Source organism: Echiichthys vipera, assembly GCF_963691815.1.
Source record: "Echiichthys vipera genome assembly, chromosome: 17".
In the NCBI taxonomy this organism is placed as follows: domain Eukaryota; kingdom Metazoa; phylum Chordata; class Actinopteri; order Perciformes; family Trachinidae; genus Echiichthys; species Echiichthys vipera.
The window spans coordinates 3,277,189-3,304,825 of NC_139842.1; the positions used below are offsets into that span (position 1 = coordinate 3,277,189).

General features: G+C 42.6%; 1 protein-coding gene across 1 annotated transcript; it reads left to right on the top strand.

Moving 5' to 3' along the window:
* The first annotated feature begins 1,995 nt into the window (after nt 1-1,995).
* Nucleotides 1,996-25,812, top strand: gas7a (growth arrest-specific 7a). The gene is made up of 10 exons (XM_083930719.1): nt 1,996-2,300; nt 7,737-7,826; nt 9,014-9,129; nt 11,048-11,122; nt 12,378-12,456; nt 15,651-15,785; nt 17,966-18,089; nt 21,406-21,485; nt 22,332-22,430; nt 24,115-25,812. Exons 1-10 carry the CDS (start codon nt 2,172-2,174, stop codon nt 24,226-24,228), a joined length of 1,041 nt encoding a protein of 346 aa, XP_083786845.1. The 5' UTR covers nt 1,996-2,171; the 3' UTR covers nt 24,229-25,812.
* Nucleotides 25,813-27,637: the final 1,825 nt, after the last annotated feature.

Sequence of the window (27,637 nt, forward strand, 5' to 3'; positions counted from 1 at the left end):
GTTAGTTTGAAAATGAATCAAAGACTTTGATAATTAGTAATAACTTAACGCAAGTATGAAGCACAAATCCTCGACATTCCTGGATTCCAGCTTTTAAAATTTGAAGACTTTTTCTCTGTTTTTAAATTAAATTGAATGTGTCTGGGATATGAAATAAAGACGAATCTGAAGATTGACAGTTGAATGCCTAGTTCACACTACGCAAGCTTAGCTTTAGCTCTGATTTTCCACTCAAACCAGATCCCAGGCAAATCAGTGCTTTAATGCGACGTGTAACCTGTTCAAAGACGCAGAGATATGTGCCCGATATCAAGAGATGACAGGCTTACATAAGTTACTTGTGGAAACCGCTGTTTTGTGGACATTTGTGACTATTTGATGCCAACGTCAAAACCACCAAACCCTCCTTTTCTTTTTGTGCTTTGTTTAATCGCTGAAAATTAGCCACTAACAACTTGATGTAACTTGTTTCTGGCATTTTCCTTGTCATTTCTTGCAGACGAGGGGATTCCTCTTGATGAAAGATCTTGTGGTGTGTGAACTCCTACCACCAGTCAGTCAAGGCTCCCGATTACAAGACAGCCAGTTACAGCGATGTGACGCTTTTGAGATATTCGTAGTGTGAACTGAAAGCCGTTTGCCGTCCACTTTTATGATCTCCGTCGGTTTGTCCTGAGCACAAAAACATAAAATCCACACGTGCTTCTTTCTCCCGCTTTCAATTCACAATCTGATCTCAGTATCTCCATTATATAAAGCTGTGGCGCTCTGTCCACTGAAAGCAGGGCCGCTCCCGCAGCTCCGATGGACCCGGGCCAACATCGATTACATGCCAACCCACGTGACTAATTACGAGTCAGATGAGGGCATACCGTGTATGATCACAGGAGAGTGTAGATGGACGGACAGTCGGTGCCATATGGGCGGCTGAGATTTGGACTCCACTTGTCAGAGTTTGTCAGTTTTGGAAAGGAGGCCAGCCAAGACAGTAGAAGGTTCACGCTGGGAGCACTGGGGGCTACAGATCATAAAACCTGGACTGGGATTGCGTAGGTCAGAGCTGCCCGCTGTCCCCGCCGCCATGTTCTGTGCAGCGAAGGTGAGAATGTTGTTGTTTTGCCCAATGATGGGGGTTTGTTGTGGCTGTGATGCGGCTGTTGGAGCAGTGCAGGTGGATGTTGTGAGAAAGTACGAAAGCTCCGTCTCCGCTTTTCCCGCTGCATGTGTTCGTTGCCTCGGTTGAAGCGTCGTCATACGAAGGAGATAACGACGTAGTTGCCGTCTTGCACGCACACACTAACTATAAACATGAGCGTCGCCATGAGCGCACATAAAATACACTTTCCGTCTTTGTGCCATATGTTGACACAGTCCCTGAATTTGCCACCTCAGCACACTTTCATAACCCCTTCAATCTCAAACACACACACACACACACGCACACACACGCGCACACAAACACACACACTTCTTAAAAAACACAAACACACAATCAGAGAGGCTGCATCTCATTGGCTGCCTGTTTCCCCTCCTGCTCTCTCTCTCCTCCCCTCCTCCTCCTCCAGTTTGCCTTCCAATCGTAATTAGTCTTTTAAAGATCATCATTCAACCATTTCCATCAAATCAACCCCCACCACCACCACTCCTCCCACACTCTCTACCTCTCTGGGGAGGGAGGTGTGGCGGGGATCATGTAAATAAATCCCCCTCCTCCTCCTCCTCCTCCTTACTATTTTTTTTTATACGCTCCAGCATCTCCATCCATGATCTCTCTCTCTCTCTCTCTCTCTTCCTCTCTCTCTTTGCATGTGCATCGTTGGGTGAGGGATGGAGGTGAGGCACGGGTGGGGGTGGTGGAGGGGAGGCAGAGACCCCCAAAGGCAGCATCCATCTCCTCGCAGCCTTCAACCTTAAAACTCGTGTGACAGCAGCTTAACCGGAGGCTAGACTTTCGTCACGCTCCCACAGCCTCCTCAATCCCCCTCCTCACCCCGAACGCTACCTTCCCCAGCGCTCACACTCCCCTCCCCCCTTTCGCAACGCGACTCCTCTCCACTCACTCCGTAGCTTGCGAGACTGAAGGCAGCCTCGGTGCGTGGAGGGAAAAGAGAGAGCGAGCTGAGAGAGTGAGGCTTTCCCAGAATAGAGAAGCAGGAGGAGGCGAGAGAGGGATGATGATGGAAGCCAGCTTTGACACTGAGGAGAGTTTTGATGATCCCTCCTGTCTTGCCCCGCAGCCCCCCGGATCTGTTTCGCCGGCCAAGAGGCAGATCAAAGAGGTCAAGGAGACCAAGATCACTGTGAGTACCAACTTAACCCTCCTCTCTTTTTCTTCTTCTTCTTCCTCTGTCTCCATCTCCATCCTCTGACTCCCAGAAATAAGTTCATCTTTTTTTTTACTATCATCTGTTGACATCATCTTCAAGCTCAAATCCTAATGCATTCTGGGTTCTCACGGAGTAACACGGGGTTCCCTGCATATTGGATACCACATTAGTATGAAAGAAGCTCTCCAGGAGTGCTCATTTCTGTCTCCTCAATCCATAATATTGATTTATGCCTGTCAGCGATAAATTAATGCTCAACTGGGTTTCTTCTGCTTTGAGATTTTTCAACCGTATTTGTAATGTGAAGTAAAAAGTACGGAGCTGATCGACAGACGGCTGTTTGGTATTTTAAGATCCGCTTCTGTCTGACAGATAAAGATCTTGGTCTCTGAGTGTTTTTGCCATCGAGTTGGTGCTCGGTGTGTATTCCCTTGTTCTTCCTCAAAGGGCTCCACATTTAATCTGCAGGGCAGTGCAGGTCACACAGCAGCAGCATTTTGGGAAGTGAACACTTTGTGCGCTAGACTAAAAGGAACCCCCCTTTTGGTTATTTAAGCTGCAAAGTCCTCCATCATCAGTATGTGATGAGGCTCATTACACAGAGGAGGAATTTACTGTGCTCTACACCATGTATGCACTATCCAGACAGAAGCTGTGGTTATGTAATCTGTTATAATGATTGAGTGTGGGAGGGTTGTGAGGCGACCTTATGGTGGTGGTGGTGGTGGTGAGGGGAAGACAGACAGAGGTGGTTTTGTCTCTCGCAGGGTCCTATTTTGCACTTGGTGGGCTCGCTGACCTGCTGCAGCCACAGGAGCCGTCAGTCTGCCTTTTGTGAAGAAAGAAAGAAAAAAAAAAAACAGACCTGCGTGAAATGCAGCAAGTCCAGTTTCCATGGTGACAAAAGCAATAGCACTGATTAATGGGTGTAGAAATGGAAAACACTGGCATATGAGAAGAGGAGGGGGGAGCCATTCAGAGAAAAAATATGATTTTCTCTCTCTGACGGGCCTTTACGCCTTTTCTCTGTTACTGAATCCTCACGTAGAGCTTTTTAACACAATTTCATATTGGATTGGGGGGAAGTGTTTCTCAAAATACAGCTGCTAAATACAAAGAAACATCACAATGATGCATAAAAATTAAATAATTCTGCCGATGAAGATGGAAATAACATCAAACAGCAGGTGATAGTGATTGAAACTGTAGCGGTGGCTGGATGACGTCAGTCCGCAAAAGGTGTCATTTTGTTTGCCACGGTGCACCTCGCATTACACAACCCCCTCCATAGTTGTCATGGTGATGCACACATCCACGACTGTTGGGCAAAATGGACCCTCGCAGGACGCCGGGTCTTCACATATCTGATTGGAGACACTGTAACCTTGTGTTCACCTTCAGAGTGTGACCAATCAGAATTAATGCATTTCCATGTTGGTTTTTTTTACAGCTTATTAAACATTCATTCACGTGCCATTTTGACTTGTTGCTATGCTGCGTGTGCTTCGGCGTCTACAGGAACAGCGGCTCGTTACAAGTGTCATCTGGCCTCGTCTGGGGGACTCGGATGGGCTTTATCATCGGTCATTGGAGAAGAGATGGGAGGGAGGGAGGGAGAATAGAGTCTGAGATTGTTTTGTTATGTGAAGGTGTGTGATTGTGTGTGTGTGTGTGTGTGTGTATGTTTGGAGGTGGGGGGGGGATTTACAGCAGAAGTAATTTGTCGCTTAGCAACAGCAGCTGAGCATCCTACAGTCACATTTGCTGAAATATTCTGCTCTGAAATGAAATGAGTGTGAGAGAGAGGAAGTGTTTGTTCGACAGCCAAGCGGTTTATTTTCCACGTCTCTCATGGGTCTTCTTTTTTTCTGTATTCAGAAAAAGCAGAAATAAATAAATAAAACATTCAAAATGTGTCATGAAACAAACATCGCCTGTAGCCTGGATACAAAACCCTCATGAAATCGAGTCTTCATGAACGCTTAGTGAGAACAAAACGTCCCAGTTCACTCAACAAATCTGCCCTCTTATATGTTTGCTCGTGTTGTGATAAAACTGTAATATTCAAGGATGAAATGTGGCGATGAAGCCGGCTGCGACATCCCAAGTCAAAGGATTTATTACATGCAGTGCACCTCACTAAGCAGCCATAAAGGAGAAGTAAGTTAGCCAGGCAGCCTTCCTTTAGACAAATGGTCTCATTTTCTGCTGGATGTGAGAGGCAGATAAACAGCAGTCGTGATGGATGTGAAGCCGGTGTAATGGAAAATCTGGTGCCCATGACAATCAGTATAATCTCTGAGGCAGAAAATGAACAAAGTAACTGGTCGGCACGCGGAGTAAATCACGCCGTTGTATCCTCAGATTGTGAAGTGTTAGTGTAAGTTAATGTGTAATATGCATGTTGTAGATGTTTTCTGTTGTCAGTACACCTGTTCTGATCTGTTTACTCTTGATTTTTCAGTGATTATATAACAGGAAGTATTACTCATCTGATTTTGAAGTTGTTTACTGGAAGCTGTTCCGATCAAGTGCTGCAGTGGCAGAGCAGAGAATGAAGAGGTCAAAGTCGAGTATTTATTGAACATGCAGCTTGTTTAGGCTCCAGTATTTGTGAAGCTGTTTTTTTAATGCAAAACTACTACACCCAACGTATCCTCATGAATCACACAGTCAGGCTGCAACAAGGAAGATACTCTCAGAGACTCAGGATGACACACATACAAGTTGTGTTTTTAACAATAAATGAGGTGTGTGTGTGTGTGTGTGTGTGTGTGTGTGTGTGTGTGTGTGTGTGTGTGTGTGTGTGTGTGTGTTATTACCAGCTCTGCAGCATCCTTAGGCTGCAATGACACCAAATCAGGCATTGCAGAAAAGTCCAGTCCCCCCAATTTATCTGACTGTAGATGGTGCATTTAGGTTGCAGTAGGTTGGGACTACAGGGGCCCTGCGGCAGATAGTTGAAACAGAATTACCGGTACATCTGGAGAAATGCAACCCAACTACGGCTGACGTTATCTGGTCAGATGGACGATTGTTTGGTCGCTATTCTCTTGTACCAACCGAATTAACACTGGTCAGACAATCGTTGGTGTAACTTTCATGAGACCATTTGTCCAGTTACGCATTTCATCCCAGCTGAAAATGCCAGGCGCTCATCAGCTGAGGCCATCAGAGCGTTTTGGAGGAACAACATAGATGCCTTGATCCCGTGATTCTCGCGTGATATTGTGAGAATGCAACTGCGGTGCAAAGTAACTGAAATATCCGCAGTAGTAAAAATGTCGGCACACGGTAGAGTTCCTGCTCTGAATTAAGGGAAAGAGGACATAAGCTGTATAGCTATGTAAGGTCCAGTAGTGTTCATGTTTTGTTCAGCACTTGCACATGCAGGAAGTCTTTACTGTACCGCCTCTCCTCCCACCATGTTTTTCAGGCGATTCAAATGATTCCTGTCGCACCTTTTCTATTGGAAAGTTAAAACAATGAAGCAGTTAATCTGAGCCAGCTGGTAAACGCTCCATGTTTTTCTTCAGTCTGTGTGGCAGCGGTGCAGCGGTGAGCTCATGCAGCGAAACACTGACTCAGTGTGTGTTTTTATGTTTGTGGATGAGGCATCCTGTCTGCATGCCCATGTTGTTTGCAGCAGGAGTTGACATGGCACAGAGGTTATCTCGCCGTGCCAAGAGGGAGGGCTCACAGATGGTGAGCATTATATAATTGCAGCCCCGAGAGTAATTGAAGACGCTGTGGACCATGGAGGCTGTATTCAGGCTGAGTGCTGGGTGTGTTTACCCACAACACCACAGATTCTCAAGTGTGTAAAGTTTGTTTATTTATAATGTAGTACAAAAGGTATTCCCTGTTTTTGGAGTGGACAGGGTTGTCTCTCTCCCCCTGAAGGCCCATTGGGTCACCTTCTGGATGGCCAACATTCATATGTTGACTCATGCCTGACCTTTTCCCTCTCATCTCATGATCCAGATGAAACCCAGGCCTGTGACCTCACTCTCCTCTCAGGCTATATCCATACTGCTACGTTTTCATTCGAACGACGAAATCCATCGACACTGCTGCGTTGTGTTAGATCCGTATCAGAAATAATCTGCGTCCTTATTAACAAGGCTGAAAACGCATTAAACAAGACCATTCGTGTGCACTGGGCATGAGCAAGCTGGTGTAAACACGAAGCAGTCAGTCTGAGACTGAAAACATGGATGTATGAATTGAAAATACAGAAAATACTTTAAAGGAAGAACAGCAAAGGTGAAATCTAAGATCAGAGATTTATTTGCGTGGACCGACGATGAGTTGGAACTGTTACTGAAAGTAACACACGAGTGTAAGGCGTTCACGGCGATGAAAAACACAGATTGGGAGTCGTTGCGAATCAAAAATATTGATATATCCGAGCCGTATCGGTGTCTGGAGGAAGCCATGGCAAAGGGAAAGGAGCACCTACACAAGAAAGATGAAATCACAAAAGGTCTGGGTGTCGTGGGTTTCCCAGGGTTCCTACGCAGTCTGGGAAAATATGGAATTTAGTTTGAGTAATGTTCAGGTCTGATACGTTTGGAAAAAGTGAAAAGAGTTTGGAAAAATGTTTGAGTTGTTTCCAGAGGATTATCTCACTTTCTAAAATCAAATATATTAATATAAACAAATCAAAACAAGTTTACTAACGCAACACAGCCGACCTGTAGATGATATGAAGCTGGTGTCTGGTTACCATGGTTACCGTTCACCGTACGACTGCGATTCTCATTAATCGAATATTTTCCATACGTGTCGTTTACATTTCATTTATTTATTTACAGTTTGTTTACTCCATCTAAAGCCACTGAAGCACAGACTTGTGTGTTTTTTTGTAGTTCCTGGTGAATTGTCCGTCTCTACTGTTCCTGTCTGTAGTGTTACAGGTTCAGTTATTCATTTTAATCTTATAGTATTTAGCTTAAATAAAATGCTGGCAACATAATGGCATACACCGTCAGAAGAAGTTGGATCTTAAAATCATTTATTTACATAATAAGCATCTATTATTTGGTATTCAGATGTTTAATATTGACTAAAAAATCTGGGATTTAGAAATGGAAAATGTGGAGGAACCCTGGTTTCTGCGTCACCTTTTCCAATGTCTCCGTCTCGACCTTTCCAGATTAAAACACAACACTGGAGATTTCAGACTAAAACGGGCTCAGCAGCTTTTCCAAACAGGAAAACACAGCAGTAGTGTGAATGTGAGGCGTAAACGTAGCAGAAGAGTTTTAAACAATAACGCTGAAGTGTGGATGTCGCCTCAAAGACGTAACATCAGCTCAACTTCTCATATCTTCTCCTGACGTCTCACATTGATTCACATCCCACATCCTCTCGGTCATTTCTATGTTTTCTGTCTTTTTGCTTCAGATCAACTGCGTGACTTTCCCTCTGCCTGGAGAAGGTCCGGAGCAGCAGCTCCTGAAGCCCAACGAATGGAGCTACTGCGATTACTTCTGGGTGAGTTCTGCTCCAACACAGAATATTACTTTACTTTGTGAGAGCTATCGAATAAAACTCATACGTAAAGTGAAGTAGAAGTATAACGTACTTGAGTAAGTGATGTATTTAGTTACATTGCACCACTGAATATCATTATCTGCATAAATGTGTGCCTGTCATTAACGAGAAGCTGCTGCACAGAGGATGTGTTGGAGGTACTTATATAAACTAGACTGTGACTATAAAATAAAAGCTCCTTATCAAAGATGATCATGTTAAAAAACCATACAATATTGATTTTGCTTTCAGCCTAAAAAAAATCACCAGAAACTGAAACCCAGCCTCGTAACTCTCCTCATCTTTTTAACCGATCCATTAGACGACCTTTCTAAATAACAAATCAAAGATCTTCCTGTTTTCACCGTCATCATACACCCGATGTTTGGTCCAACCCATCAGAAAAGCACTAGAAACTTCCTGTCAACACATTTTGTCGACCTTTTTTTTACAACAAATCTTTGCTGGTAAATGCAAAGTGCAGTTTAAAAAGCCTCTAACACTAAAAATATCTGTGTGAGTAGAAAACAAATGGATCCACTTTAATAGAACAAAAGCACGCTTGGCTTTCATGTTGGAGTAGGCGGATCCCGAGAGGTCGACGGATCGACCGGCTTCTCTGCAAACACGGTGATCACCCTGCCTGCAACGTCTCCCTCGTGGCTGCTGTAATTTTCAGTTTCCATATTTTTCCATCCTAAATCTGATTTGTATTGAAAAACCCTTCAGCCTGCGTTACTGACTGAAACACGATCCCTGTTTCCTCCTCCGTTATTGCTGTTCCACTCCTTGTTTGGCCGCCTGTCGGGTCGCTGCTGCTTGTGATGTTTTGTACGTCGCCGGCTGACCCGTGAAATAAATCTGCCACCTCTCCTCCGCATCAGTCCTGTCACAAACAAGACAAAGTGCTTCACGTCCCCACACCCTGTTCTTGTGCACTGAACCACACACACACATACACATCCGTCCACCAGTGATTGTCACACACACCAACGCATGTCCTCCTTGACATGTGTGAGTCACAAACCCCTACACGCTCTCAGACATGCACAGCAAAGAGGAGTTATTGGATGCTCTGTACGTGAACTCATAGCTGTGGTTGTTTATTGGCTGTTATGAATGACGCCCTCCTCCTTCCTCCTCCTCAGACCGACAAGAAAGACCCCCAGGGGACCACCTCTGTGGCGGGCTTCGAGGTCCTTCTGCAGAAGCAGCTGAAGGGCAAACAGATGCAGAAAGAGATGGCTGAGTTTGTCCACGAGAGGTAACAGTTTTTATTTCAGATAACACTGTTACAACAACAAAACAGCAGTTTTAATTAATCCATAACTAAGAGTCAGACGGAGAGTCTCTGGAGGCAGAAATATTTCCACCGGAGGAGCCAGAGAAGAAACAAGCCCAGCTCAAATAGAAATGTTTAAACTCTTACCATGAACACACGCACACACACACACACACACACACACACACACACACTGTCATATTTTGACTCCCACACACACACGCGCATACACACACACACACACACACACTGTCGTATTTTGATTCCCACACACACGTACACCGTCCTGCTGCCACAAATACTCAGTGGAGCACCAAATGTGGATTAATCCGCCGCTGAAAATAGGAGTAAACAGTGCTTCTGTTGGGGACTGTTTGTTTGATAAAAAAATACAGTGATATTGAGTCCAGACCTTTTGATCAGCCCTCATCACCGAGTTGACTGATACATCTGCACCGTGACATGTGACAGCAGTTTCAAGGCTGCAAAAAAAAATTTGAGCCAGCGAGCGCCACAGGGGGACTGACGATTAGCCCATCACACCGAAGACGGGATTAAAGCTGACGGTAACATCCTAGTTTTGTTTTTTTTACTTCACTCCAGTAGTGTACTGGCCATCCAGCACGCCCAGGGTTCTTAGATGTGCTGGAAATCCTTGGAAACACTTGAAAGGTTTGAAAAGTGCTTGAAACTGCTTTAAGTGTAGGTTATATCAGGATGTCATATATGATTTAACACAGAGAAAAGAATAACTCGAAATTTGAGAGACTGAAAACAGCATTTTCTGACATTTTTGCACGAAAAATTTCTTTTGACGATTAACTGATGATCAAAATAGGTGGTTATTATATTTCTGTTTTCCTTTCATTTATCGTCCTTTTGTAGAAAGCCGTCCAAAACATCATGGTGGTTGTTTAATATTTGGACGTCTAGAAGAGCCGCACGATTCGATTACTTTACACACCAACGTGAACCTTTCGCCGCCATTGTTTTAAATGTCCGCGCATGGTCCCTCCTTCTTTTTTCTATGTCCCAACAGGCGCACAGGAAATGACCTCAGAACCGCCGTAGGCCTCGTGCTCATGCTCGTACACTTGCAAACGTGCTTTACAAAAGCCCACCTCTCCCAAACGGGCCGTGGCCGGCAAGCGGGCTGCAAATAGGCGCTGTACAGATGCACTCACACTGGTCAAAGGAACTAGACTTTACCTGTAAAACCTGTTTGGGCACGGTACGGATGGACAGTGGGAGTGCGCCCTTAAACTGCTCCACTGAATCTGAAAAAGGATGTAGAGAAACAACGGGAATAACAAGGAGTCTGGTTAAAAATTTCACATCCAATCTCACGTCTCTCTATTTAAGCAGCTCTGTTCACATTTCTGTCCGAGTCGTGGGAAGTTAACGAGGACTCCTCTCTGAATCAAATCACAGGTTTGATTCAAGAGGCCGTCGTCTCCTGAATCCCTCAGTTGGATTTGTCTTCGGCGCTGACCTTTGCGTGTCTCTTCCCTGTGTTGCTGAGTATCCGAACATCAAGTCAAAGAACGGCCTCGTGACCTTCTTTGGGTGACAGATTTACTCAGGTGTGGATGGTGAATGTGAGACCGGCGCAGGACGAACAGCTCTGGAAAGCACAAACGAGCACATTTACATCTCTCGGAAAGGAAACTAGGGCTCTGAAAATGTTCCGTACAACACCACTGCAGAGTCTTACTGTGGGATTACTGATGTACAAGGGTCACGGCCGGATCCTCAGCCTTTGCAGCAAATGGTAACAGCAAGTTTCTGTCGTTCTGCTGCAGTGCACCGCTGAAATGATCTGCGTTAAAGCATCTTTTACCACCTCACTAAAGCAGCTTCTGTCCTCCCCTTCCTTCACATCCTGCTCTTTGTGTTTCAGGATAAAGATCGAAGAGGAATATGCCAAGAACCTTTCCAAGCTGTCTCTGAGCCCCCTGGCAGCACAGGAGGAGGGGTGAGTGCAGTAAATAAGAAGCTGTGAGACTAAAACAAGTGTGTGTGTGTGTGTGCGGCTCAATACGAAAGCTCCCTCTTCAAGAACTGTGTGAGGGTTTGTAACAGAAGTGCTTCTAAAAATAGGAGTTTTTAAATTAGACCTATTCCCGCACCACTTTCTGTGTTTGAGGCTGTTACTATCATCAAGGAGAGGACGTTTTTTTAATGTTTGTCACCTAAATGTAGAGTTAGTTGAGTGAAAACACAAGACTTTGGCTCAAGGAAGAGAGGATTTTGATCACTCTCCAGCTCTGGATGGAAAAAGCTCGATTACGGAACGTTTTTTTATCCGTTAGATTAAAAAAAAATGAAGCTAATGGAGAAACAAACCCCCGTCTGCAGGGTTCAGACAATCAAGAGAGGTTGTAAACAAACCGTCTGGGTAGTCAAGTCGATCTGGCAGAGAAAACGAAGAACTCAAATTACATTACAAACTGTGCGTCGTTGTAAACATCTATTATGATTTAAAGGGGCAAAGCTGTCAGCTCAGATTTCCTTCGCAGTTTGGAAAAGTATGGAATTTAACTTCCATGTTGGACGATGCCGACAAATGCACCCACATATTATTCCATTATTGTTTAAGACTGTTCAAGAATGTTCTTGTATTTCACATGTGTTTTATGTGTATGCTTTTAAGTATTAGAGTGTAAGTCGCATTATAAAGGCTACATCATAATCATACACCAGAGAGTAGTTACAGGGTTTATGGTAATAAGACAATCAAGGTAAATCACACATAGTAACTTCAGGAGGGATCATTTCCAGGTCTGAAACTGTTTGTGTTGTTTCCAGACTATTATCTCACTTTCTAAAATATATATATATTAATATATACAAATCAAATCAAGCTTAGTAACGCAACACATTGGTAACCGTTGGTCGTGCGACTGATTCTCATTGATTTAATGTTTTCCATACGTGTCGTCTACATTTTACATATGATTTATCTTTATTTAATTGATTTACAGTTTGTTTACTCCATCTAAAGCCACTGAAGCACTGACTCATGTTTTCTTCTGTAGTTCCTGGTGAATTGTCCGTATCTACTGTTCCTGTCTGTAGTTTTACAGGTTCAGTTATTCATTTTAATCTTTTAGCATTTAGCTTTAATAAACTGCTGTGCGTTGAACAGAGTTCATTCACTTATATGAGCTACAATACGTATGTAAAAATGTCTCGTAATTATTAATTTATTGACCATCCTGTTTCCTCAGGACTCTGGGAGAAGCCTGGACGCAGCTGAAGAAGAGTCTTCACGATGAGGCCGAAGTTCACCTCAAGTTCTCTAACAAGGTAAAAACGGATCCATCGTATTCCTAATGTTTATCTTTATCCAAGTTTCTTCTAGTCAGACAAGTTAGTTATATGGTAAGGAAGGTAAGAGAACGTCCTTACCATATAACTAACTAGTCTGACTGGACCACAATGTCTGTTGCACTCTCTCACATTTCGTTAATTGTTTGATTTATTTGATGTTAGCTTTGTTTTGATTTGATTTATGTTTTTATGCTTATTGTTACTCTGATCCTTTCCTATCTTTGTATTGAAACTGTCGCACAATAATTTCCCTCGGGATAAATAAAGTTTCTTCAATCTTGAAGAAACTTTAACTTTCAAAAAGGTAAAAATCGTCTTTATTGTTGGATCTCAGAGGGCCGCACGATACGAGGAAAATCTGCAATAATGAAATACATATAACGATAAATAACCGTAATACGCAGGATAGATAAAAGGGTTCTCAGTTTCCTGCTGAAACACAACAAAGTACATGTTATTCTGGTACGTTGTTGGTTATTGTGCGCGTGTCTGAGGTGGGTTGATGGGAGGTAAAGCAGGATTCATGTTGGGATTTTAAAAGCAGACACACTAAATAACTTTTATACTTTTTCTTGTGTACTTGTCTGCATAATTCAACTAAAAAAACATAACAAGACACAACAAATGACTGAAAAGGAATTATTATTTCACACATTATTTAATTGAACAAATTAAACATTGAACTGAACAAAAGGCACCATTTTAAAAAATAGATAATGAAAGTAACATTTCAAATGCAGTTTTCTACAATAATGATCTTTCTCGATGTTTTTATTGTGCGATGACGATAAACAAAAGCATTTATTTTGCAGCCTTTAATCTCATATAGAACTGAAAACCATTAATTATTGGATAAACAGGAATATGCATCTGCAGCAATTTTGATTATTCATCTTTAAAGCCATTTTTCATGCAGAAATGAACGGTTTTCGCTTTATAAAGTGCTTATTTTCTCTGTAATATGGCAGCCAAGCAAGAAATATGAAAAGTCAACCGTCAGCTCTGGTGAATTACAACTCTTTCCCCACTATTTCCAACAGGAAACGATCTGTCGAACTGTGAGCTTAGATGTAAAAATGAATAACTAATATTTGTCAGGGATTGTACGGTTGCTTGAATCCTTGAAAAGAGCTTTAATTTTGGATAAAGTGATTGAATGCTTGGAATGAAATTGTATCCACATTTCTTTTGCAACAAATAGCTAAAGAAGAGGAATTTAATTGAATTTCTCATCCATCTGTTGTTGCAAAACCCAATTTTAGTTGTTTATAACATAATTCCATCTCTTTTTAACATGATAAAAAAGTGAAATAATATACATTATTTTAATTTTGTAGAAATATGTGATTTACCACGGCTGTGTGGTGCTGGAAAGGTTTGAAAATGGGCCGTGAAAGTGCTTGAATCTGACCCTGGAAAGTGTACGAACCCTGTAGAGTCCTCTTCCATCTCTGCGTGCAGACTCCTTCACCTTCAGGTCAAGTTTTTAATGCTTTCAATCCGCTGCAGTAATGGATACTCGATGTGACCGCGTCCTGAGGTGACGGCGTTTGTTTACTTCAACCTCGTCAGCGCCGACCGGAGAAAATGACCTGTCCGCGGTGCGATTACCAGCCATGCAGAAACCCGGCGCGCTGGCCCCAGCCTTAAATAAAGCAGAGGTCGCCTCGCAGCTCTTTCATAGCCCTCTGTTGTCTAATTAATTAGATACGTGTTGTGACGAACCCCCACTCAGGGCCACGCCGCCTCCTCCCTGCTCCGACACTCAATGCTTCATTATGACATGAGCGAGGAGAAGGAAACGCGTGGTCAGGCGGGGAAGGAGAAGTCTTATCGAGCCTGCAGAAACTCCGGCTCCTTTTCTAATAAGCTACATTTCATCTGTATCTTCCAGCTCCACATTAGCATTCTGTGTGAAGAGCAAACACGGCTGACAAGCACTCCGTAGTTTATTAAAGTGTCATAAAACATTTCTTGTGTGTTTGGTGGGAGAAATAGAAACTGAGACTACAAGTGTAATTGTTCCCCTTTATGGTGATGGATGAAGATTGGATGTAGAACAGGAAACAGGCTTTTTTTAAGCAATAAGAGGCTTTAATTTACAAGGGTTTTAATAAACCTCAAAGTAAAATGCACCCTGTCAGGACATTGGCGCGCAGTTAATGTTCAGGAAACCTTGCGTCGCGGATAATAATGAAATAATGGTAAACAATTAAAGTGTAAAATCATCCCAGGGTCTTTTTCAGCACTTACATACATCAAAATAAAACATCTAGACAGTTTTTTTCCTGTAACAACTGTTAACGGAGAAATCCTGGAGAGTCGCTAACAGTCGGACGTGGCTAACAGGGATTAGCTCGGGGCAGTACGGTGAAGGCATTCAAAGGTCTTTTTTAACCACTAATGCTGCTGAAAATAACAGCAAACCTCTGCAGCAGCATGAGAAGAGTCCCTACACACAAAACAAAGCACCAACAACGTAGTTAGTGAAGCCAGAGTTTATTAAAAGAGTGTTTTAAAGACTTACCTACTGGCCCCTGTACCAGCTCCTCTCATAGTAAAGTCCATTCAAGTGGATTAAAGTCAGTCCCAAAGGAAGGAGCCCATTGGTGCTTTGTGTGTGTGTAGGGACTCTTCTCATGTTATTGACTCTCCTGGATTTCTCCGTTAATAGTTGTTACACTAAAAAAACTGTCTCGATGGTTTATTTGATGCATGTAAATTCCGAAAAAGACCATGGGATGACTTTACGCCGGGATCACACTTTGATATAAAATCATTCTTGAATGTAATAATCTTAAATATTCTTTAATAGTAAAGCAGCTTTTGCGTAGATGTATCTATGGAAAAATCTACTTAGAAACGGCCTTTTTTTATTCCAGCTCAAAAAATTCACTTTATTGGACGCAATTTTGGTTATCAGTGAATTTTTCTATGCAAAAATACCAATATATGTAATATAAGATATTCCAATATCAGGCTCTGAAACCTCTTTTGGGTCATGTTCACAGTAGTGATGCATAATATCATATATAGTCAAGACAAACAGAAGCACTATAAAACAATGCAAAAGCAAAATACAGTTGGAGGGAGTCTTTATATTTCCTTTTTCACCTGATACAAGATTAATTTAATGACCGACAGCTGAGTGACTTGTTTTTTTTCCGCAGCTCCACACTGAGGTAGAAAAACCGTTGCTGACCTTCAGGAAGGACGACAACTTCAAGAAGGACCTGAAAAAGTACGACCATCACATCGCCGACCTCAGGAAGCAGCTGGCGAGTCGCTACGCAAGCGTGGAGAAGGTACGGAGTCTGACACGCCAGCAGATTATATATATTATTAATATTCTACAGGCCAGGCACATTTGCATCAGATGGCAGAAAGTATGTGTACACATCAGCCTGTTCACCATCATTCCTAACTTCCCCAAAAGTGAGAGTTTAGTTGCATCAGTGTTTGTCTGCATCAGAACGTTACATAATAAAAAGCTTCAGTGACTCCTACACTTGGAACATAATGGTTCAATACTTTGTTTCTGCTTCCCACCTGCTGCAATCATTTCATGAATGGATTTGTTTCATTTTTGGTTTTGCACGTGGAATATCTCTCATCTTCAGCCTCTTATCCGGGGTCGGGTCTCGGGGGCAGCAGCTTTAGCAGGGGACCCCAAACTTCCCTTTCCCGGGCCACATTAACCAGCTCTAACTGGGGGATACCGAGGCGTTCCCAGGACCAATGATGTGGTGGTTAGCACTGTCGCCTCACAGCAAGAAGGTTCCCGGTCCGAATCCCGGCTGGGGCCCTTCTGTGTGGAGTTTGCATGTTGTCCCTGTGTCTGTGTGGGTTTTCTCCGGGTTCTCCGGTTTCCTCCCACAGTCCAAAGACGTGCAGGTGTTCGGTTCATTGATGACTCTAAATCACCCGTAGGTGTGAATGGTTGTCTGTCTCTGTTCGTCTCTATGTGTCATGTGATAGACTGGCGTCCTGTCCAGGGTGTACCCCTCCTCACGCCCGATGTCAGCTGCGATCGGCTCCAGCCCCCCGCAACCCCGACAGGGACAAGCGGCTGAAGATGAATGAATGAATATTTTCATATATAATCCTTGTCTTGCAACCATAACTTACTCGTTTATAAGAAGCGATCTTGGCTCATCGATCCATTCCTTCACCGGTAAAACTTCCATTTTCCAGTGTTTCAACACTACATGCATTTAGTAATAAGTGCTGTTCTACACCGTACCGTCCGGGGGGACAGTTAAACCAGTTTGGTAACACAAAAGTGGTAACACAGCCAGTAGACAAAGCAGCGGTTGTTGTACCAGAGTAGACGACATTACAGTGTTAATAAAGGAGATAATCTTAGACCATGGTCAGTCTATCATGGGGCATGAAGACAACATATGAACATAAGTACCAGGAAAAGCGTCACATCTCCAACACAAGTCAGAATTTCTCAGGGACAACATGTTTTTTAACAAGTTTCACATTTAAATAAACGGAGCACTCTCTCACTCGTTGTTGTGCTACTTTCCTGCTGATGTACAAATGTTTGCATCAAAAAAAGACTTAAAATAGGTTCTCCTTCACCCGAAGTCTGTCCTAGAAAAGGAAATGGTACCCAAAAGGGACCAGCTCTTTGCCGTCTGATCTTTGTTTTGCCTGTCTTCTCGCTGAACTGCAGCTGCAACACTGAAGAACATTTTTCACAGGATGCTGCAAACTTATCCGCTGGCTGTTGGTTTAGGAAGTGTCTGCTTTGAAACTCAGCCGTTTTCTCTGAGCGGAGCATTTTAAACGTCAATATCGCAGTCGATCACGTTCATTTGACTGTGAGAAGCCGAAATCATGATTAATATTTGACTAACTGTGCAGCTTTAAGCAAAGGGGAGCAGTTCAGGTATTTAGCATTAGATTAGATAGATGTATGTTGTGTTGCTGTAGCCAGCCAGCTAATCAAGCTAGAGTTTGCTCCATGAGTAGGTTTAAATGCCTGTCAACAGCTTTTATCGTATGTGACACATTTTTCAGTCAGTGTTTACTGAAGTTATCAAAGTTATAAAAACGATTTCCAGCCAAAAACAAACGTTTGGCTCCGTCTCTGCTCCGCTGCATTCAATGACCTCATCAGTGGGTTTTAGCTTGACTCCGTCCCGTTTGTTTCTTCTTCTGCTGTAAAACAGATTTTCTTGGCATCGCTGTTGCTGAATGTTTACCTTTCAACACTATTATCACACCACAACCTTCAGAGAGTTGCTTCAGTGAAGAACAGGAGGAAAGACTCAATGATATGGATTAAGAACAGATTAAAGGATGAAACCCAGGGCGTCAGTAGCCAAAATGACTCTCCTGTAATAGATGTAGGTTCGGTAAATCTGAGGATTACGCTGAATGACTCATTGTCTCTACGTTCACACAGCCCTGCTTAATGTGTCTGTGTGTGTGTGTGTGTGTGTCTGTGTGTGTGTGTGTGTGTGTGACGCAGGCCCGTAAAGCTCTGGCAGACAGGCAGAAAGATCTGGAGGTGAAGACCCAGCAGTTGGAGATCAAACTCAGCAACAAGACGGAGGAGGACATCAAGAAGGCCCGACGGAAATCCACACAAGCAGGTCAGAAATCACAGCTGCCATGTTTGTTTCAACTTAACGCAAAAACTGCTTTGATTCTCCGTGTTTTTAAAATCTAGAGAGTCTAGACATGCACAGCAGTAGCCTGGTGTGGTCTTACCCAGGTTAAGAGTAACCAGGTAATGCCAGCTCTCCCCGTTTACATGGGAGCATCCATATCTTTATCTTTTTTTCGTTGTGATTTTTAGTAATATTGATTACCTTCAGTTTCCTTTCATTTGTCGTCCTTCTGTAGAAAGCTGTCTCAAAACATCACGATGGTTGTTTTTAGGACAATAACATCTAATTTAATGTTATGGGCAAGTGAAATTATAGGTTTACTGATTACTGAGGATGGTTCTGGATACAAATATGTAGGTTACCACGGTTGTAAAGTGCTGGAAAAGCATAAAATGAACCTGGAAAAGCATGAAATGAACCTGGAAAAGCATAAAATGAACCTGGAAAAGCATAAAATGAACCTGGAAATGCATAAAATGCACCTGGAAAAGGTTCAAATGCAGCTGGAAAAGCATAAAATGCACCTGAAAATGCACCTGGAAAAGCTTAAAATGCAACTGGAAAAGCCTAAAATGCACCTGGAAAAGGTTCAAATGCACCTGGAAAAGCTTAAAATGAACCTGGAAAAGGTTCAAATGCACCTGGAAAAGGATCAAATGCACCTGGAAAAGGTTCAAATGCAGCTGGAAAAGGTTCAAATGCAACTGGAAAAGCCTAAAATGCACCTGGAAAAGCTTAAAATGCACCTGGAAAAGCTTAAAATGCACCTGGAAAAGGATAAAATGCACCTGGAAAAGCTTAAAATGCACCTGGAAAAGCTTAAAATGCACCTGGAAAAGGATAAAATGCACCTGGAAAAGCATAAAATGCACCTGGAAAAGCTTAAAATGCACCTGGAAAAGGATAAAATGCACCTGGAAAAGGATAAAATGCACCTGGAAAAGCATAAAATGCACCTGGAAAAGCATAAAATGCACCTGGAAAAGCTTAAAATGCACCTGGAAAAGGATAAAATGCACCTGGAAAAGGTTCAAATGCACCTGGAAAAGGATAAAATGCACCTGGAAAAGCTTAGAATGGACCTGGAAAAGCTTGAAAAGCACCTGGAAAAGGTTCAAATGCACCTGGAAAAGCTTGAAAAGCACCTGGAAAAGGATCAAATGCACCTGGAAATGTTTGAAGTGTTTGAATTTGACTTTGGAAAAGGTGCAGTAACACGGATACTCTGGTTACTAAAGGAGTTATCTCGGCCTGTTAACCCGGGTTAGAGGACTCGATTTCCCCCGGGTTCAGGTGTTTACATGGCGTTTGAGAAACCGCATTATTGCCTTAACCTGAGTATAATCAGATTTTTAAACTCCATGTAAATGCACAGTCAGAAGAAAGTCGAGTAAAGCACAGCAGCAGCCGCGGTAACGTCCTCTGGAGTCTGTTTAATTCGCCTGAGTCGCCAAATGAACTTCACGTCACAGATAAAGATAAAAACGCTGGCGTTCAACATTTGAAGACCACAAACATCTGCAGGAGTCTGATTCTGTGCCGGTGTAATTATAACAAGAGGATCCTTTTATTTATGTTCACAGACGAGAGGCGCCACTTCACTCGCCCTCTCTTTTCGTGTGAGATAAAACGTCATTTAATTTAGTATTTAATCAGTTTAAACTGTTGACACAGCAAAAGACGCACACCTGACAAGACACTCTGACATTTGAGCGGGAGCAGAAGACGACTTCATGTTGTGATCGTTCTGCTCAGACTTCAGCAGAGACGAAAGCGCTGAAGGAACTAATCTCGCTCTTCCTCTCAGTAGATTAGTCACGGTCCACGGCACTAATCAATAGTACTCGTGGTTACAGTCGAGGTCGGCCTTGTGTTGGTGATCAACGCCGCCGCTGCTGCTGCCTCTGCTGCCGCCTCAAGGTTGGAGCAAATGTCACCACGGCTCGCTGCACACGCCGCCACAGACGGAGATGTGTTTTAAACCTTCACTGAGCTTCTGTTACGTTTCTGCTTCACACTCTGATAGAAATTAGGATCCGGACTTTAACGCGTTAATTGCTTTTAAATAATTAATAACAGGAAGAAAAAAAACGTGACAAAAAAAATCCATCCATCTTCAACCCCTTGTTCCTATCGGGGTCGCGGGGGCAGAGAGGTCAGAATTCAAGGAATGTCGTGGTTAAAATATATTTGGTCTCGTGTTTGACTTTATTTATCTGTGACTGAAGGTGATATGATAGAGATGATGGTGCTGTAGACTGAGGCAGGTGGGATTTTTGTACGTCTTCATGTGTTTTTTATCTGTGGAATAAATAAAAAGTAAACAAAACAAAAACAAAGCAAATGTGAGTTCAGATTTAAAAATAGTCTGTTTCATGTTTGTCCCAGAAAAGAGACAAAATATATAAGTTTATTTTTATTTAATTCAAGAAACATTTGTTGAAAAAAAAAAAGTCCCAAGATATTTTCATAAAACTCACCCTGTTGTGTTTTTATCTTAATTTACATTAAAAAGCTGTGATAAAAAGTTCACGTCCACATTAAAAGATTCATCTTTGCATCAGTGAGGAGTGAAATCTGAGCGCCCTCTGCTGGTTCCTAAAGGCTTTACTCCACCACAGATTTATACTTCTACTAATTACAGTAACAACAACAACAACAACAACAACAATCTTCATTCAAAACATAAAAATGCAAAAACAAATCAATAACAAAGGGATTAAAAGAGAAAACACACAAAGTGAGAAATTATACAATAATAAAATCCTAAAAAATTGTGGAAAATAATTGTAAAAAGCTGTTAATAATCTAATTAAAAATAATAGAAATTAATAATACACATTTTTTTAATAGTAATAGTTAAAATAATTCAACAGACAGAATCTTTATTCATAACATAAAATGCAAAAAGCAAATCAATAACAAAAGGATTAAAAGAGAAAACACATGAAGTGAGAATCAATACAATAATAAAATCCTAAAAAGATCAAATTAAATTAAATTAATAGAAAAAAATGAATTAATAAAAAATCTATTAAAAATAATAAAAATAATAATAGGAATAAAATCTTTTTCTAAAAATATATATAAAAATGTAATAATACAACAGATTTGCAAAGTTGAAAAGATGATTTTAAAAAGTTTGGATAAAAAGAAATTAATGTTGATTGTTGTCTCTTGTCTTTGACCTCTGTTGACCTCTGACCTCTGTTGACCTCTGACCTCTGTTGACCTCTGACCTTTGTTGACCTCTGACCTCTGTTGACCTCTGACCTTTGTTGACCTCTGTATCCTCCAGGAGACGACCTGATGCGCTGCGTCGATCTCTACAACCAGACTCAGTGCAAGTGGTTTGAAGAAATGGTCACCACCAGCATGGTGAGGGAAACATCATCATCTGTTCTGCTCGGAGCCTCTTTAGCTCCGTTGTTGCTGCTTTATTCTTCGTGAATGTTTCTATTTTATAAGAATTATTCTGAAACGACACAAAAACACGGCTCTTTATCTCCTAAATTACTGCATTTGGATTTCTGTTACTGGAGTTTTGTAAATCTTTGTGCTGTTGATCAAACAGGAAATTGACCCCCAAAATAAGTAATATGGTAAAAGTATGTGGGATAATATGTATCCTGTATAAACTGCCTTCTTCTGTAAATTACTTATTGGCAAGATATATATTTGTTCTTGAATATAATCTAAAAACAGGGCGTCCTCAGAGTTACTGCGTTATTGTTTTTGAATTGTTAAGTTTTTTTTAATTAAAATATGTCTGAAAATACACATTAACAAGCTCAAGGATCGTCTGTGTCTTCCACATGTTTTTTAAACATTAAAACATGATGAATGCAAATATATGAATATGTAAAAGTTATGTTTATAGGTTTAAGATCGCCCCACACGTTATGGTAGGCCCAGTTTAATATGCAAAGGGTCGTTCATATTTTCTAAATAAGGAAATGTGTAATATAATATCCAGCTTTATACTTAATGACAATCCCCATTTTAAGATCTATGAGAAGAATAATGTAATATATAAATAATAACACAAGGAAAACGTATAATATTTCCTTATTTGGTGCAATAACAATGCTTTAAGATAATATCACCATCAAATGTGCAGCTCCATTTTTGGCTCCGACAAAGAGAATATTTAAATGTTTGATTTTGGCATTTTCACTTTTTTCTGTGTTACTGAAGTTGAACTTTTCTCTTGTTTCACTTCAGGAGCTGGAGAAACTGGAGGTTGAGCGGATCGAGTGGATTCAGCAGCATTTACGCCAGTACACGACTCTGCGGCACGAAACCGACATGTTCAACCAGAGCGTGAGTTCCAGCTCTTTCCTCCTGTGTCTGACTTAAGTTAGGGACTTAGACGTGTGTGTGAGTGTCAAACAGACGTGATTCTGGTTATTTCCAAATCAGCGCATCATTATCAGATGAACCCGCGTTGGCGCCTGGCTTTGACGAGATCTGTGTGCCGCCGTCATGTGCGTGTAGATGCGTTGGCAGTTTCCTCCGTCAGCCTTTCATCTAGAACGCTCGCTGTCATCACTTTGATAAACCCCCGCAGACGCTCTGCTCATTTAGGAGGTGGAGGATGAAGCCTTTTCTGTCAGCGCTGTGGGAATAACAAGGGTGCTTCCATCCGTCACAGTCTCCTGTTGGGTGCTTCATGTGTGAAAGGGCGACTCGGGACCACGTCCAGACCTGATTCATACGAGAAAACGGGCTTAAACGGCGGTTCATAGCCCGTTAGACTGTATTGGTGTTGTAGTCAAGACCGAACCAACCGAGACCAAGACATTACCGAGACCAGAGAGTACCGAGACAAGATCAAGACTTTTAGAGGTCGAGACCGAGACAAGACCAAGACTTTTAGAGGTTGAGACCGAGACAAGACCAAGACTTTTAGAGGTCGAGACCGAGACAAGACCAAGACTTTTAGAGGTCGAGACCGAGACAAGACCAAGACTTTTAGAGGTTGAGGCCGAGACAAGACCAAGACTTTTAGAGGTCGAGACCGAGACAAGACCAAGACTTTTAGAGGTCGAGACAAGACCAAGACTTTTAGAGGTCGAAACCGAGACAAGACCAAGACTTTTAGAGGTCGAAACCGAGACAAGACCAAGACTTTTAGAGGTCGAGACAAGACCAAGACTTTTAGAGGTCGAGACCGAGACAAGACCAAGACTTTTAGAGGTCGAGACAAGACCAAGACTTTTAGAGGTCGAAACCGAGACAAGACCAAGACTTTTAGAGACCGAGACGAGACCAAGACTTTTAGAGGTCGAGACAAGACCAAGACTTTTAGAGGTCAAGACCGAGACGAGACCAAGACTTTTAGAGGTCAAGACTTATCCTTCCTCCCCCAACACGTGCACCGAGAAAGAAATGCTGCGTTCCAGTGCCATGGGGAGTCCGAAGTTTTGGACCTCCAACTAGGCAAAGTAATGCCTGTCAAAGTGGAACCTTCTCCTTGTGAATTCGGGGGCGACAGATCTACCCCGAATTCTCTAGCAAGTGCTAACTGATGCTAACATTTCATAGAGAAACACGGTCGGCCACGTGGTTAAACAAGCCACAGAAAGCTTCAAAACTTACCGTAGAGTCCCACCTCCTCACTGACCTTCACCCACGCCACCTCTTTTTATTCTGTCCCGGTAGAAGACGGCATTGATGTCGTAGAGCACCAGGTGCCCACGCACAGCTACAATTAGCTTCTCGTCCGTGTTGGTCTGAACGTAGACAACAGTATGTGAAGGAAGTGACGTAGACGGCTTGAAATCGTCGCGGATTGGATGTTGCGGCACGAAAAGTTCAATATTTTCAACTCTATTTGCGACGATTTTGACGCTACATTTGCGCCGCCTCCGCCTGGAACGCGTGTTGTGAGTTGTCGCTCAAATCGCGTCCGGTGTGACACAGCTTAAGTCAGACCCAACGGTCTTTTTGGGGCATGAAAATACATCAAATAAGCCGTGGACTTACACTTTAAATGTGTGTGTAGATGGTGGAGCCGGTGGACCAGCTTCTGCAGAAAGTGGATCCAGCCAAAGACAGAGAGCTGTGGGTGAAGGAGCACAACACCGGCGAGGTCCGGCCTGTGGACATGGACATTTAGAGCATCATGACCTGGGATCAGCACATCCTTGTCTTCAGTATTACAACGACATCCAGAGTCCCAGAAACACTTGTGACGACACTGATCCGGGGACGGTTCAGACTGCTAAGGTCTGCTCGTCCTCTCTCTGAGCGGAGAAACTAAAGGCCGACGTGACGGACGGTGACAAACAGTAACGGATCAAAGTACCAGCATGTTCCTTCTAAATTTGAACCCTCTCATAATCAACATTAGCTTATTGAATGCCATTTAACATACTCTGCTGTTTACCTGTTGTAAAGTGGACACTTATTAGAAGAATGATGTATTTTGAATCGTTTAGTTTCCCTTCAATCGACACTTTTCACCAAACAAAACAAAAAAACAGTCTTGTTTTAATGATACTTCCTTTATTTTAGATACGGATATCGAAGCACATGGAGATCTTAGACTGAATATGATATATTTTCATATGTCGCTGGTTTCATTTTGGTGGAAATGCATGCGTAGAATATCTCGCTTTTTCTGTATTTGGAGAGCTGCACAAATTCGTGGAACCATGATGGTTGTTTTTGGTATAGTTCATTGAATCTACACAAGGTATCTGCATCTTGTAAGTGACAGAAAAAAAAGAATTAGGTGTACAGCGTTAATATCCAGTAGCCTCAACAGCTTAAAATAAAACCACACACACAAACACAGCGTTTAGGAATCTGACGATGCTCGCCGCAGGTCGATCAGATTTAGGCCAGGGTCTGTTTTGGATCAGTCCGGAGGAAAAAGGTGGTTACACTGAAACACCTGTTAGTGCCTAACGGTTATATACCTGGAATGTCCTTGACATAATCTACTGCATCCGTGTACATTTGTACATACAGGCTCGATGTATTTTGCTGTCAGATGTTTAACAGGCCGGTTGATCTTCGAGGGCCTTCGAGGTGTTTGTACTGTACATTGTCGTCTGTTTTATTTTTGGTAAATGTACAGAGAATATCTTAATGACGGCGGTTGAAAGCAGAAAGCAAGAATCCAACAAATCAAACCCCCTTTAAAAGAAGAATATACGGTATCGATCTGGCCGGGACGTTAGCTGAGTCACCCCAGTTGATTTTATCAGGCACTGCATGAACAGTGTGTGTGTGTCCGTGTTTACGTGTGTATCCGTCTTTGTCTTTACATTTAGTTGTTTGGATTATTTCTGCGGACGACGAAGCCGATCACGTCGACAGAAATCCTAATCCAGCTGCCGAACACAAGAAAAGAATTGCTACTAAAAGAAAAAATGCTTATCCGCCTTATCACCAACTTTAAAAACGCGTAAAGTGCATCAGATTATTTTTGTGTTAAATGAAGAAAACATCCAGACTTTGCTTTTAACCCGAAAGGCTTCAGGCGCGGGTTTAAATCGCATATCTGTCGTAGAGGTTTGATCAGTGTGTGTCAATGTTGTGCACTATATGTAACAAGTTATTATGTTCCAACTAAATGTTTCGACGGTTTCACGATGACGTAACGGTTGAGTTTTACTGCCCTGCTGTGATTAACATTCTCATAACGTGCATTCAAATCCGATGTTCCCGATGTTTTACGAATGTTTGATCATAGGTGACCTCTGTCCAGACGTGTTCTGTGGAATGCAGTGTCCAAAATAAATCTCCTCTTTGAAAATTTAATATCACGCTTTTTGTTTGTTATGTAACTACAATAGTTTCTGCGGTTCTCGCCAAACCCCAGCTGGATCCAGTCCAGTGGAGATTGGAAGGGAAAGGCGGACAGGTGGACGGACGCTGATGAAGTGTTCTCTGCCAGGTATTAACCCGAGCCAAAGGCTTAAGGACAAGATGATGCGAAGCCGACCTTCTCTTCAGCGAAGCACGATAGTTTGGGCTTTTGCGTGGCTTTATTTCATCGTTCAGCTGAAGAGACAGGAAACGGGAGAGAGAGAGAGAGAGACAGACAGAAAGGGAGAGACAGGAAACAGGGAAGAGAGAGAGAGACAGACAGACAGACAGACAGAGAGAGACAGGAAACGGGGAAGAGAGAGAGAGAGAGAGACAGACAGAGAGAGACAGGAAACGGGGAAGAGAGAGAGAGAGAGAGACAGACAGAGAGGGAGAGACAGTAAACAGGGAAGAGAGAGAGAGAGACAGACAGACAGACAGAGAGAGACAGGAAACGGGGAAGAGAGAGAGAGAGAGAGAGACAGACAGAGATAGACAGGATACGGGGGAGAGAGAGACAGACAGACAGAGAGAGAGACAGACAGAGATAGACAGGATACGGGGGAGAGAGAGACAGACAGACAGAGAGAGAGAGAGAGACAGACAGAGATAGACAGGATACGGGGGAGAGAGAGACAGACAGACAGAGAGAGAGAGAGAGACAGACAGAGATAGACAGGACGAGATGCAGCGGAGGTCGGAGTATAACCTTGGCCGCTGCTTCGAAGACTGTTATCCTGCTCTACTACTGCGTCACCGGCCGCCCCCAAAGGTTCAATACTTTTTTATATAGCTTGACTTAAGGGGTGGCACAGCGGTTAGAGCAGTCGCCCCATGTAAAGAGGCTGAAAGTCCTCGAGGCATGGGTTTGACTCAGACCTGCGGCCCTTTGCTGCATCTCTCCCCCTCTCTCACCTCGTTTCCTGTCTGTTCGATTTAATAAAGGCCTGAAAAACTGAAAAAAACTAATGTAAAATAAACAAAAAGAAGCTTGACTTAAATTCTTTTGACTCCACTTTTAAAATAACCGTTATCTATTGCAAAGAAAAAGTGTTGCAGGGATGACTTCTTTTTGTAGGACATCCCAGGAGATAGGTTCCCTCCTTTTTGGATTATTTCATTCCATAACCGTATTTCACTCTCAGATCAGTCTGGTAACGTGCGGCGGAGAAAATTTGGAGAAGTTTGACCAGCGATCGAACCAATCAGCGTTTGTTTCTTTGGTGGATTGAAGTGAAACAGAAGAGACTGTTGCTTCCACGGATGAGATGAGCAGCTATGGAGCAAGCCGCTCACTAACTCTTTGTTCTCTGGATCCTTCTGTTGAATATGGACCGGGCTCCTGAAATTGGGCCTTTGATCCGTAAATTCACGTTAAACACAAAGGGAAAATCTCCTTTACCCACATGTTGTTTCCTTTCTACGCTTCGTTCTGATTGGTTGACTTGGTCCGTACGTTGGTGATCTACAGATGGTTTATCCAATTAGCAACCAGTATTTTCACCCCATGGAAATGCTGAGCAAACAAGAATCGTGCGCATAAAATTTTGCAAAGTCATGTGACTTATTGGGAGCATTTTAAGATTACAAGAGAAAAGTGTCAAAATGCCAGAAAGGCAATAATTGCGTTAGAGGTAAATAGGTAAAAACATGCTAAAAAGTTCCAGTACAAGTACAAAACGTGTGCTACGTAATCAAACTGAGTGAGT

What these genes read in the sequence shown, in the direction of transcription:
- gas7a (XM_083930719.1), top strand. Translation starts at nt 2,172, where the DNA reads ATGATGATGGAAGCCAGCTTTGACACTGAGGAGAGTTTTGATGATCCC. An exon ending in ACCTCAAGTTCTCTAACAAG is followed by an intron (nt 12,457 to 15,650) that starts GTAAAAACGGAT and finishes TTTTTTCCGCAG; the next exon opens with CTCCACACTGAGGTAGAAAA. An exon ending in ACGGAAATCCACACAAGCAG is followed by an intron (nt 18,090 to 21,405) that starts GTCAGAAATCAC and finishes TGTATCCTCCAG; the next exon opens with GAGACGACCTGATGCGCTGC.